We start from the raw sequence: 13,332 nt of genomic DNA on the forward strand, positions 1-13,332 counted from the left end.
TTGGGCATTTTTCACTATTTTTTTAACCTTTTATAGATAAAAACAAAACAATTTATCAAGAAAATAAATGAGAGGGTAATTATTGTCATTATCGTCAGTTATCCTGCTGAATAGGATTTTTGCTTTTGTAACAGTAGACAATGTCCTAGACAGACTCATCTTGTCCTTCCAGTTTGGTCTCTTAAGTCCCACCTGAGGCCCTCATGGAAAACACCTCAGCAGGTTTCACCTATCATAAGCGACTGTTACCATAGCAACCACAGCTGCTCCAGCCTGTACCTTGTAGCATGTCTTTAAGGGATTTTGACACAGTGATTTAAAACTATTTGTTCAAATTCTTGGGACTTTTACCTAAAATGGCGTAATGGTTAATATATGTATGTTTTCTCTTTGGCTTCTGTCTCTCTCTGCTTCTTAGGGTGCATCGGCTCTGTTTGACATGATAGAGTACTATGAGTCGGCCACACATCTCAACATCTCCTTCAACAAGCACATTGGCACTCGGGGATGGCAGGCTGCAGCTCACATGATGAGAAAGGTGAGAGATCATCCCCCCCTGCAGTGGCTAGCTAGAAGAAAAGGAAAAAGGAGAGGAGCGAAGGTGAAAAGTCGACACAAAGATCTTCTTCCCTCCCTGTTTGTGTTTGTCCTCAGACAAACAGAAAGCTTTAAAGCCTCAAGTAAAAAATACCATATGAAAATGTGTTCGCTCTCAGATTCTACTGACGTAAACTTTTCATTGTTGAAGCTTTGAGTTCAGTTAAAAAGACCAGGGATCTCTGTCTGAGCTTGTGTTGTGCAAGGCTGCCGTTTTCTATCAGTGCTTCCTCAATTGCTCTTCCCCAACTCCTCAACTCAATGCCCTTTACACTGCACTTTGACGTCAGTCGTCACTTATTACTGTTAAGAATACAAATGGGTTGCTAGGCAAACACATTCATATATTACCGCTCAAGCCATATACATATGTGAGAAAAACATGGACGTGAACAGCAGCCACCTTGTTTTTTTTTAATCAAACAAAACGTGAAGGAACTGTTAATTTCATGTCAGAGGTATAGAGGAGGCGACGAGAGCGTAAAGCCACTCTGCAAAAGCAAAATTCATACTGGTTGTTGTCTGATTGTATCAATCTGTATTGTTTAAGATGAAATATGAGATGATACATTCAGAAAAACACATCCAAAACTATATGTAGTAAATTAGAGAGTGGATAATTAATTGAGGAAAAAATATTTTTAGGTGTGATTAGTTTGTGGTCGATGTTGATATCTTGGCTCGGCTGAAGTTCACTGCACTCCAGCTTTTTATTACAGTGTATCGGTGCTCAGCAATCTGTTTACATAGACACAAATGACTCTAAAATTGTCACATTCTTTATTATTAATATTGTGGCCTATTTAACGACTGTGTTCAATACCGAACATCTTAAAGGGAATATCAACACATTCTTAATTACGATTACTAATGATGCCGTTATCACAACATTTTATAAGTACTTAAAATCCTGCTGTAATCACAACTTACTGAGTGAGACACGTATTTTAGGACAAGCCTTGAGCGTCTGATGATTAATGAAGCTCGTATATTGCAGACACACTGCCTGCAGACACCACACGGATACTCCAACATGCAGACTGTTTACCTATCAATAAAAATGTTGTAGCTGATTCCAGTAAAGCCTGATAGATCTTAACGCACCAGTGCTTTGACAGATGCATGTCCTTGAATCTCTGACGCAAGGCCTTGGATTAAGCAGATGAAAACGCATACACCATCACCTTTTATCTGCACACACACGTCATCTTTTCATTCACATTTGTTTTTTTAAGGATAATGTTGTGTGTGTCTGAAGTTCAGATCCACATTTAACCACATCTAACCCAATTATCCTGCCTGTATTTAGAATAAAACACATATTTTCATCATAATAATAAAGTCATTGTTTCGCACATTATTTTGGATTTGGATGTTTACACTTGTTGGCGTGCAATGCAAATAATTTGTATTTATGTTTGGTGTTTCTAATCTTCCAATCCATGTGTGTACATGTGACTGTTTTCCCCCTCAGACGAGCTCTCTGCAGTATCTCGATGCACGCAACACTCCTCTGCTGGACCACTCGGCTCCCTTTGTGGCGCGAGCGCTGAGGATCAGTGGCAGCCTGGCAGTCCTCCACCTGGAGAACGCTGGTCTGTCTGGCAGACCGCTCATGTTGCTGGGTAAGACGGGCAGAGTGCCAGGCGGGTGACAGGAGAAGATGCACAAGGGGAAGTGGAGGGGAAGTCTTTCACCTAATTGAACATAGACTTTATTTCTCCTTATTTCTGACTCTTTTTTTTCTCCCTCTTTATCTTCCCACACATTTCCTTGTATCTTTCATTTTTCTTTTCAGCTACGGCACTGAAGATGAATATGAACCTACGGGAGTTGTACCTGGCAGATAATAAACTCAATGGCCTGCAGGATTCAGCACAGCTTGGCAACTTGCTGAAGTTCAACTACAACATCCAGATCCTGGACCTGCGCAACAATCACATCCTAGACTCTGGTACGCAGCAGTGATAGAGCACAATCAGTTTATAGTCCTGTATGTTTTATCAAGGTGGAATTCTTTTGTGAAAAAGATTTATTTACTGTGCGTGCACCTCAATAACTGTTCACAAATTCGGATAAGATGAGAGCTTATTGATACAAGTCAACAGAGAAAAACACAACTAAAGGGTATAAGTAGGCTGTTTTAAAAAGCTGTGTAAGAAAAAAGAAAAAACAATAGAATAGAAACAATGTGCAAGGGTACATTAAACACTCCATGTGGTAGTCTATGTTTTTACCCGCTGCAGGACAGAGATGTTTGAAGGCAGAGATGAGTTTTATCAACAGTTAACAGTTGTTGCATTATTTTAATCTCCATCCCGGTCTTGTTTTGTTCAATCATTTGGTTTCAGTAAAATTGAAAACATTCTTTTCAGTTTGAGAAGCAAACAAAAGTTAGTAAAAGTGTTAGACCTTGCATTTTTTGTTTGTTTTTGTTTTGTTTTATTTTGAAATTTACATCTTCATGGTATTTATTTTGGTTTTTACATCACCATGTAGCCAGATATCCCTGTTGATAAGCCTGAATAGTAAACTAATGGTATTGTCCAAGTCTTGATGAAAAAAAAAAAGTTTGATTTTTTTTCTTCTACACTTGAATAACAGACAGTGATATCATTCTCAGCTGAATTTAGACTTAAGTAGTTTTTGACGAGTATGAACAAGATGTGTGAAGGTAGAGTTCAGGATCATCAATAGATACATCTCATTATTTGTAGTTTTTAAGGAGAAGAAACTACAGCTCAGAAAAGGCTTCATTATATAAAATGAAGGAAGAATGCAAATACAACAGATTCCCTCACACTAGACTGTACAGTTTGTAATATTTTAGTTGACATCATGTACTTAATATTGTGATATTTTTCGGGTAAATCCAGACGGGCTGACTCTGTCTGTCTCTGTTTGTCATCACAGGTTTGGCCTACGTGTGTGAAGGCCTAAAAGAGCAGAGGAAAGGCCTCGTCACTTTGGTGCTATGGAACAACCAGCTCACACACAACGGCATGGGCTACCTCGCTGCTGCACTGGTACACACACACACACAGACGCACAATGCTGCCACACATTCAGCTGAGGTTTTAAGAGGAAACAACTGGCTCTGTGTCGTTAATGTGTTTATGCGTGTGTGCCTGTGTGAGACACAGTGGTGTGTGTGTGACACCCGAGGCAGGGAGAATTCAATTTTCTCCTCATTACTCTATCAGTGAAGTGATCAACATAGAGCTCTGTTGGTTGTTAAACCTCTTTTCTCTTCATATCTGTTCATGTTTGGCAGCTGTACATGTTGTACTGCAGCTCAGTCTGCTCTACACCTGGAGTGAGTTTTGTTTATTTAATGGATGCAGTTTAGCCATGAAAAGTTTACTTTTTTCATGAGTAAATTTAAAAAGTAGTAATCCAACCATTCGAGGAAGGTAGCTGTTGTTTCAGTTAAGTGCTCTGAGATGGTGAGAATTTTTCGTTTCTAAATGTGCAACCAAATTAAGAGTTTCACATAGAAGTTGCACAAGAAGTAAACAAGAACAGAAGTTTGCATTTACTGCGTATTTGAGGACTCATATTTACATTTCAACAGCAACCTGATTTCTTTGTGTAAACTTTAGAGTGACAGGTGTGTCGATGAGAGATTAATGAGTGGTTCAAATAGGTGTTATGATGTGATTTGACCAGGCATTTCCACAGAGGCACCCCATTACTACACCTGACATTTCATGCAGTCGCGTCTCGCTCAGTGAGCAGATGTAGGCTCAGACTCACCGCACCATTTCCCGTCTGATTTCACAGCTGTCCGCTGTAGATAACGCATAACTAAATTAATCGGCCTCATTTCTGTTGCTGAGTGATAGCATCATTATCTTCACACTCATGTTTTCCTCATAGGAGATAAGTTTATTGTTTTAGTTCTACATTTAGACCCTGATGAGTCATGACAGTGTCCGCCTTGACAGAGGAAGATACTTTTATTAATAGAACCACGGATGCATTTACAAACATGACATAAGTAACAATACTCCCATTATATTAATGGCTTTATTACATTTTTCTTAGTTTATCAATACTATTTATGAAATTAGATTATAATTGTGGACCCACATCAGATATTGACTGATATTCCTATTATATTAAAGGTAACACATACAGGTGCCAACTTTTGTTTGTTTGAGCAGTGAAGTTTGACTGCTGTTCATGTTTAAAATGCTGAATTAAGAAGCATATTTCATTTTAATATTATTATTTTTCACAAAAAGAGGAACAGTTTAACTTAAGTGAAACTGTATAAACTATTAATGGATCAAACAGCTGTAATTACATTTTCCTCTGATGCATAGTTTCTGTATTAGCAGTAAATGGTTGTTTACTGCTTCAGTCTGTTCACATATGTTTGTATAGATCATCTGAGGCAGGAAACAAGAAAAAAAAGACCCATGACACAAATCCTTTTTTGCAATGATAGTTGAGGGAGTTGTAAGTAGCTCTTAATAGTGAGAGTAGGAGGCACTTGGAGCTGCAAGGTAAATAATTTACTTTCAGTGTTGTAGCAGTTAATGGATGTTAAATGAATCATCAGGTGTTTGAGTGAAGCAAAGGGTAACACTTGAAGATCAAGAAGATTTAACTAAGCAAAAAGTTTGAAATGTGAGATTTATAGATTAAAGATTGCCTTCAACCTCTTAGAGTTAGTTGTTAATTATGGACAAATGGCCACTTATTTTTAGAAACACGAGATTGTTTTGCTAGTGGAACATAAAATACTGCATTTTCTGTGTGATGGTGGTTTTAAGGCTCGTGAGACGGCGCCAAACACACAGAAATGGCCTAAAACTTTCAAACACACTGATAAAGAAGATCCCATGACCATTAGGGCTGCTGATTCACAAGGCTGGAGATAAACAGTGTAGATTGTTGTCACAGTGCAATGAGGTGATAATGTTATGTACTTAACAGTTGGCAATATTAGGAGAAAAGGCCTGTAAACTGTCACAATGTAAGAGATTTTTTTTATATAGGTAAAAAGATGCTGATATAAAAAAAAGTATAACACAGAAAATGACAACGAGGAGGTAAACCTCGTTTCTGGTTTGTGTGTTTGTGTACATGGCGGTGGACCCTATGAACTTGTTAGCCACGGTTAGAGACCCACGAGTCTAGCGTGTTGTTGTTGTTGTTGTTGTTGTTGTTGTTGTTGTTGTTGTTGTTGTTGTTGTTGTTATACGTCATCAAGCGCGCGACGGTCCCATGCTGCGTTCATGCAGGCTCGGAAATGCTGAAGCCTACAGAACAATATCGGTTATAAAAACCCGATACCGATACTTCCCGATATTAAATTTTTAAGTGAATATCGGCCGATAATATCGGAGGGCCGATAATATCGGACATCCCTAAAAATGAGTTCTATAAAAATACAAAGATGCCATAGAAAAAAATGTTTCATCAACAACCAGATGAAGGTATAAAATAAACTGTACACAAAGCATTTTATACTCACTGTAATAATATCTCTGTCTATTGTTTCTCTCAGCCTTGCACCCAGAGTCTGGAGACTCTGAACCTCGGCCATAACTCTGTGGGTAACGAAGGGGTACACAAGCTGAAAGATGGACTGATCGCCAACCGCTCTGTGCTCAGACTGGGCCTCGCCTCCACCAAGCTGTCCTGCGAAGGTGGGAACTGGCCGTGTGCCTCTGCTTCAGTTTTTGTGAAGGATTTCGGCTTCTGTGCATTTTTGACTTTTGTTTCAACTCTCCATCATGTGTGCTGTAGGAGCTGTGGCTGTGGCTGAATTCATTGCAGAGAGCCCCAGACTACTGCGACTGGACCTTCGAGAAAATGAGATCAAGACAGGGGGACTGATGGCTCTGTCGCTCGCCCTAAAAGTCAACACCTCTCTGCTCCGTCTCGACCTCGACCGGGAGCCCAAGAAAGAAACTGTGAGCACAGGAATAAAGCGTTGGGCAGAAGTATAGAGGAGAGGAAGTTAAAATAATTACATGCCGAATAAACGGGCAGACTAAAGAATGATAGTAATGAAAATGTATTTGTAGGAATCGCTTTGATTTAGTTTTGAGTATTCTTTGATCGTCTTCTATGTTTCCTTTCCTTTGTCTCCCAGGTTAAAAGTTTCATTGAGACCCAGCGTGCACTGCTCTCTGAGATCCAGAACGGCTGTAAGAGAAACTTCATCCTGGCCAAAGAGAAGGAGGAAACAGAGCAGAAGATGAGGCAGTCGGCATCCATGGCTGAAATCGCCACTGAGGATGGAACCAGAGAAGAGGAGGAAGAACCAGCATCAGAAGAGCAACGCGACAAAGAGGGTAAAGAAGAAGAAGAAACAACAGGAAGCAAAGGACAGACCAGCAACCAGTCAGGAGCGAGCTCTGAGACGAGCACTCCTCAGATACACCTGGAGTCGGACTCGGACACGGAGGATGACGAGGAAGAGGAGGTGGTAACAACATCCTCAAACTCCTCTAGTTCAAACCAGACTGCTCCTCAAACCCAGGCCGGGGTCGCACAGCCCCCCCTCAGTGCCTCACGTACATCCCCGGCTGCCTCACCTACCAGCGGGCCAAGCGTCATATCGGGCATCACCGTCACAGAAGCCACAGTTCCTCCCGGCACGCCTCCATCACCGGGACGCTGTATATCCGTCTCAAGTCCAGGGAGGGGTCATAAGATCTTCATGGTAACTCGGGTGGAGAGCCCACCTGACCAGCAGCAGCTAAAACTCCTGATGAACACACCTGCAGCCAGCAGCCAGGCTAAAGAGGCCTCAAAGAAGCCTTCAGTTGCAAGTACACAGCAGACAGCCCCGCCGCCCGCATCTCAAACACAACTGAGCTCCCCTGCTCCGTCAACAGACTGTCCTGTGACAGAGCAGAGTCCAGTAGCACCCGTAGAATCCACACTAAATTCTACACAGACCAACACACTAGAGCCACAGTCTGAGGACGTCATAGCTAGCACTTTAGACACAGAAGTGAGAGATCCAAGTCTACAAGCACCAGTCCTGCCTTTAAGTTCCTCACAGGTGCAGGCTGTAGCATTTCAGTTCAATGAGGAAGTAACAGAGAGCACTAAAAGCCCCGAACCTGAGCCCACTTCTGTAGAACAGCAGCCTGCTGATGAAAAGAAGGAAGAAGAGGAGCAGAAAGAGGGTGTACTAGAGGAGGAGAAACATGTAATGTCACCAGAAAGCACAGAAGGAGAGCGTAAACAACCGTTAGCGTTTGTACTTGAACAGTTACAGAATGAGCTAGCATCTGCATCAGAGGAGACGCAGTCATCAAACCAAACGAAGGAAGACGACGAGGCTCTTCCACAACAGGAGAATCAGGAGGCTGAAAAACCTTTAACAGAGGAAGAGTACAGCCAGCCAAGCCAAGAAAAAACAAGTCTAAAGCCAGACGAAGAACAGCAGCAAACTGAACCAGATGAAGAGGAAGTGGTTCAGCCTGTTCAGACTGACAAACAGGCACAAGGAGGAGCACAAGAGGCGAATCCTCCAGCAGGAGAGGCCTCAGAGAGCCCCGACCCCGCCATATCCTCAGCTGCCTCAACCGGGTCTGAAACTGCTGCGAGTTCAAACTCACCTTTCGAGGTGGACGAATCACCTGATGAGAGCTCTGCCGATGAAGGCGAGTGTTTCCCCGAGGCTCTGATCAGCGTGGAGGAGGAGGTTGTGAGTTCAGCTCTGCCCAACGGCCTGAAGCCCGAGTTCTCCCTCCATCTTCTCGACTCTGAGAGCCCAAAACCAGGCAGCTGTGTGATAGAGCACGGTGAGACGCTGTAATCACTGACCTCTGCTGGTTTCAGAGCAGGTTTCTCCATGTTTGCGGTGTGAACAGCCTGTTTGATAACGTGAGTTATGTGTCGTTTGTGCAGTGAGTGTGAGCTGCGGTCAAGACCTGGAGGAGCTGCTGCTAGAAGCCAGTTTGGAGACAGGGAGAGACGCACCATGAGGTCATGAGGTAAACATGAATCTTTCTGTAAATTAATACAAAATCACAAGCAGACAAAGGTTCAGACCAAGGTTATTATAGTTAACTAAAACTAAAAGTGAAAAAATAATTTAGTTAACTGAAATAAGAATAAAAAACATGCAAAACTAACTAAAGCTAAACTGAATTGCAGATAAAATCAGCTTTGTTTTTGTTGTTTCGTTTTCTCCCTTTTTACTGTGTCCTGTTCAGTTTGACTTCTTATAATACCTGGAAAACTAAAACTAAATAAAACTAAACCAGAAATTAGTCAATTCCTCAAAATAAAAACTAAACTAATACTACTTAATCGCTTGTTAAACTAACTAAAACTATACTGAAAGAAAAAAGCAATCTGAAAAACGAAATAAAAATGTATGAAAATGTTAAAACTATAATAACCCTGGTTCAGACATAATGTAAACTTTTCACTGGTTACGTAGAGACCCAATACTGAACTTTTTTTTAAAAACTGTCCGTTACAGCTGTTAAATGTCAGCATCCTTCAGCAGGTGGTACTAAATCACATCTCAGCCATAACAAACCTGACAGCATAGCAGTAACCACCATTGTGGTGTGTACGTTGTTTAAGTTCAAGTTCAAGTTTAAGTTTATTGTCATTTTCACTGTGCCTTTGCATACACAAGAGAAAGAAATTCTGATTCTCAATCAGTGACCCCAGTTCAAATAAAAACATCAATAGAATAATAAACATCCTAATAGAGTAATAATAAATAGGAATAAAATCAATAAAAAGAAAATCAATCAAAGTATTTCTGTGCAAAGAACGAGGAAGGAAAAACATTTTGTGGAACACACATAAACAAATACAAAGATAAAAACTCTCAATGAAAAGAAAGTAAAATTCAATTAAAGGAATACCAAAGAAAACAGCTGATGACCAGAGTGAGACAAGAGTGTATCAGCTCTGAGAAAATGCAACGCTCTAGCATTATATCACAGGTTAGCGACTAAAATAAAGTGCTGCATTGGCTGAGAAGTGTGTAATCTATGATCTGAGGTTAAAACATCACCAAATCAACCAGATTTATTACTGAGTTTGGTTTAATAAATGTACTCCACTATATTCAGTACTAATTCAGGCCCCTTCTTCTTCTACTGCAGGGACTGCGACGACAGGAGAAAACACCACTCAGATAGTTTGTCTGGCTCTACTACATGACTGGTTGCCCCTACAGTACAATGTTCTGTCATTTCTTTGACTTTATTACCAAAACAACCGTTCCACAAACAAAGGACACGAGGACCTGGTGTTACAGTCGAAGCTCTAATACAAGAAAAAAAAAAAAAACACAAAGCAAATTATGGAAAGGACAAAATCAACTTCTCGACCTTGGCTGTGACGAATAAGGAATCCTCTACATCCACACTACATCAACCACTGAAACACATCTACATATGCACATTGAGGAAAGGGGGGGGGGGAAATAAAATCACCCTGTTATCACTACATCTTGTCATTCTGCAATCTTTACCTGTTAGCAACAAAGAAGAGAGATGGGGGGACAAATAGGAGGGAGGATAAAACACTAACCAAAGACAGACCTTTCTCACACCCCTGCTTGCTCTCTTGTGTAGATATCCACTGAAGTTGGGAAAAGTACAAGCAATTAAAGTTTTTTGGTTTTGTTTTTTTTTTCTTTGTTTCTTGACACAAAGACATAAAGTTGTGTTTGGACAATGGTGTCGACAGCACCACTCAGAAGACACACAGACCCTGCTGGCTTTAAACACTTGTTGTAGAGGTGGAAGTGGGTCACTGTCAAAGGCTTTTATATCTGAGCAAGCTGAAGATTTCAACACGTCTGTTTAAATGTTTCGTCTGTGTCCCCACATCCCAACGATTATTCCCCTCATAAAAAAAAAAAACAACAACAAAAAAGTCTAAACTCTAAGGGACCTCTGCCAAGGTGACCTCCCTCTTGTCTGTTTTCTCGTCCTCTGCTCACTTTGGCCCCTCAGGAATCAGCATCCCCCATCCTCCCGCCTGCCTCCGCTACAACAAAAACTGCTTCTTCTTTTTTTTTTAAAGAAAAACCCAGAACTTCTGCAAATGTTGGAAAGTAAGACGTCTGCCTTTTGGTTGAGTTATTTACAGTAAAGAGAAAAAAAAAGTTGTCTTTTTCTTTTTTCTCTGCAACTTCAGACACTATCGTCGCTTTGTCCGACCAGTCGTCACTCTGTGAAACTCTTCAAAACGTAAAGAGAAGCAGCTTGGTCTCTGTTGTCATCTCCCCTCTTTTTCCTCCTGTGTCCCTCAGTCTTCCACTCGTACCTCTCGGCTCCAGCTCATCATCCATGTTGCCTTCATCCTTCACCACTTCTCTTCAGACTCCTCTTTGTTTCCGTTTGGCTACTTTGAGAAATCAGTTATTTTGTATTTATTTTATAGCTATATATGAGCCTTTTCTGATTCATTTCTCCCCCTCCACCCCTCTCTTCATTTTATCTTTCCTTTTTTTCCATTTTGGGGGTTGCTTTTAAAAAATCCCCCCCCCCTCTTTTTTTGATGTATATTTCAGATTAGAGCAAATATTTAGTTTTGTTTTTGTTTTGTTTTTTTTTGAGGGAGGGGGGCAATCTGTGATGGGCGGAAAAGGTAAATATGATTTGATAGTTGACTACAGTAGCAGTCGGGGTGCAGTTTTGAAAGCAAACACAAGGAAGCAGCAAACATAATGGTCCCCTGTTGTTTTAATGTAACACTACTCTGCTGGGTGAGGATGTGGCCATGAGGGGGCGCTGACAGTTACGGTGTTTTCCTGCAGGAGACAACTGAAAGATATCACATACAACACACTGATCACATCCAGCTCCTGTCCTGAATTTCACAGAGCAAAGCAGCAAGACTTCACTTGAAATGTCAACTTCATGTATGTTTGTGAAGAAAAGCTGGTTTTCCATACTCTGATTTTTTTTCCTGAAGTAGATGCAGGCAGGTGTGTGTGTGTGTGTGTTTCTTTTTTTTTCCTTCTTTTTTTCTCCTGGAAAAGAGCAGTGTTTGACCCTCCTGCTCTTCATTCTCTCCACCCAACAGACAGTTTTGAGAGCTGAAATCATCGTTGCTGTGCTGCCCCCCACTGTTTGTAATGCTTTAATTTTTAGACATTTTTAATAATTTGTTAACTTAATTGAAATGTGCTGGTAATCACAAAGATATGTATGGCGAAATTTGTTCCTCTCAAATAAATGCATGTAATGACTAATATGTCTGAATGTTTCACTGAAATTACTCAAGTTTGAGACTTTTTTTTTTCTTCCTTTCTTTTCTGTCTTTTTTTTTTTTTTGCATGAAAAACAGGAGAAATCTGTTTTCAGATGGAGTTTGGTTGGGATATTTGGATACAACTGGTGACTTTCCGATGTGTGTTGCAGAGAATCAAATCAATATATCACTTATATAAGAATAGTACTGGTTAATAAATCTACATGAAAACGAGCAGTGCCTGTAGGGTTTTATTCACTTTCTGTTCATTCAGCTTGGTGAAGCAATAAAATGTGGAAGAAAGCAAAACCCAGGTATGGTTGGATACTTGTTACAGGCACTGTTTATGATTTTGACAGGTATAAGAGAAAAAACAAAGCCTGATACTTTGTGTGAACATAAAGTGACAACTAAGTACATTTATCCAACTACTTTACTACAATTTTGTGGTACTTGTATTTCCATTTGATGCTACGTTACACTTCCAACACATTTCAGAGATAAATATTACTTTTTACTTTATAGTACTTTCTACTCAGCTACATTTATGTCACAGCTATAGTTACTTTTTAGATCAGTATTTTACATGTAAAACAATTCTCTTTTTTTATTTGTAATTAATTACTGTAGATTGGTTTTCATCTTGACATTAAAGGGTCTTTTCTGTCCTTCAGTGTCAAGAGATCCACATTAAATCCTCATAAATTCACGACAAATTCTAAAAGTGGTGAATACTTTTTAAAGGTACTAAATAATCTGTACAGTCTGAAGGCTGTAATATAACACTAAGTGGGGACATTTTGCATAATAAGTACTTTTAATAGTTTAAGTATATTTAGCAACTAATATTTTGTGTTTTTCAGTATTTTGCTACTTTTACTTAAGTTAAGATCTCAATACTTCTTTCACCAATGCAGAGATAACAAATCTCATATTACACACTTTTCTAAAAAGAAAAAAAAAGTGTCTTTGCTTTGTCATTATGGTTAATTTATTGTTAAAATGTGAATATAATCCACTTTAATTGAAATCTACAACACAGTAAAGTGTGGGACAAGTAATACTTTCCAAAAATCATCTCCTATCTTTTGACCTGGACTCACTAAACCAAAACTATAGTTAGATAATATGTGCTTTTTTGATTTGTGTGAACTAACCTTTAAAAACAAAATAATATGCAGACCAACTGTGGTGACATGGTTGTGAGGGGTGATTGGGTTCGCGTCCCCTGGAGTGAGGGTGTGTAGTGGTGGCGGGGGGTCGAGTACAGGCCAGGGTGGGGGCTCTGCTTTGTATGTATTACTGTAATTCTCCTCTGAAGGAATTCCAGACGTCCGCTAATCCACTGCTGTACAATAATGCTCCAATAATACAGGGAGGGGAGATTGTGAGAAAGTCAGAAGTTATTAAAATGGGATTTCAGTATCCCTCAAACACTTACAGACGGTCCCACAAAGAATATATAAAAGGGGGTCCTTATGATAGCCAGTCTTTTGTCTTGTGATACATCAAAATAAAGAAATGTTACTTTAG

At 40.0% G+C, this 13,332-nt stretch overlaps 1 protein-coding gene across 1 annotated transcript in view; it reads left to right on the forward strand.

Moving 5' to 3' along the window:
- ppp1r37 (protein phosphatase 1, regulatory subunit 37) overlaps nucleotides 1-12,033 on the forward strand; it is a 42,471-nt gene extending 30,438 nt beyond the window's left edge. The window contains exons 6-14 of the mRNA XM_062419638.1: nucleotides 419-538; nucleotides 2,072-2,222; nucleotides 2,396-2,551; nucleotides 3,511-3,623; nucleotides 6,116-6,257; nucleotides 6,358-6,524; nucleotides 6,707-8,372; nucleotides 8,479-8,564; nucleotides 9,699-12,033. Of these exons, the coding sequence (XP_062275622.1) occupies nucleotides 419-538; nucleotides 2,072-2,222; nucleotides 2,396-2,551; nucleotides 3,511-3,623; nucleotides 6,116-6,257; nucleotides 6,358-6,524; nucleotides 6,707-8,372; nucleotides 8,479-8,555 (2,592 nt within the window). The 3' untranslated portion in view covers nucleotides 8,556-8,564; nucleotides 9,699-12,033. The remainder of the gene's footprint in view (nucleotides 1-418; nucleotides 539-2,071; nucleotides 2,223-2,395; nucleotides 2,552-3,510; nucleotides 3,624-6,115; nucleotides 6,258-6,357; nucleotides 6,525-6,706; nucleotides 8,373-8,478; nucleotides 8,565-9,698) is intronic.
- The last annotated feature ends 1,299 nt before the right edge of the window (nucleotides 12,034-13,332 follow it).

Source organism: Scomber scombrus, chromosome 5, assembly GCF_963691925.1.
Source record: "Scomber scombrus chromosome 5, fScoSco1.1, whole genome shotgun sequence".
NCBI lineage: Eukaryota > Metazoa > Chordata > Actinopteri > Scombriformes > Scombridae > Scomber > Scomber scombrus.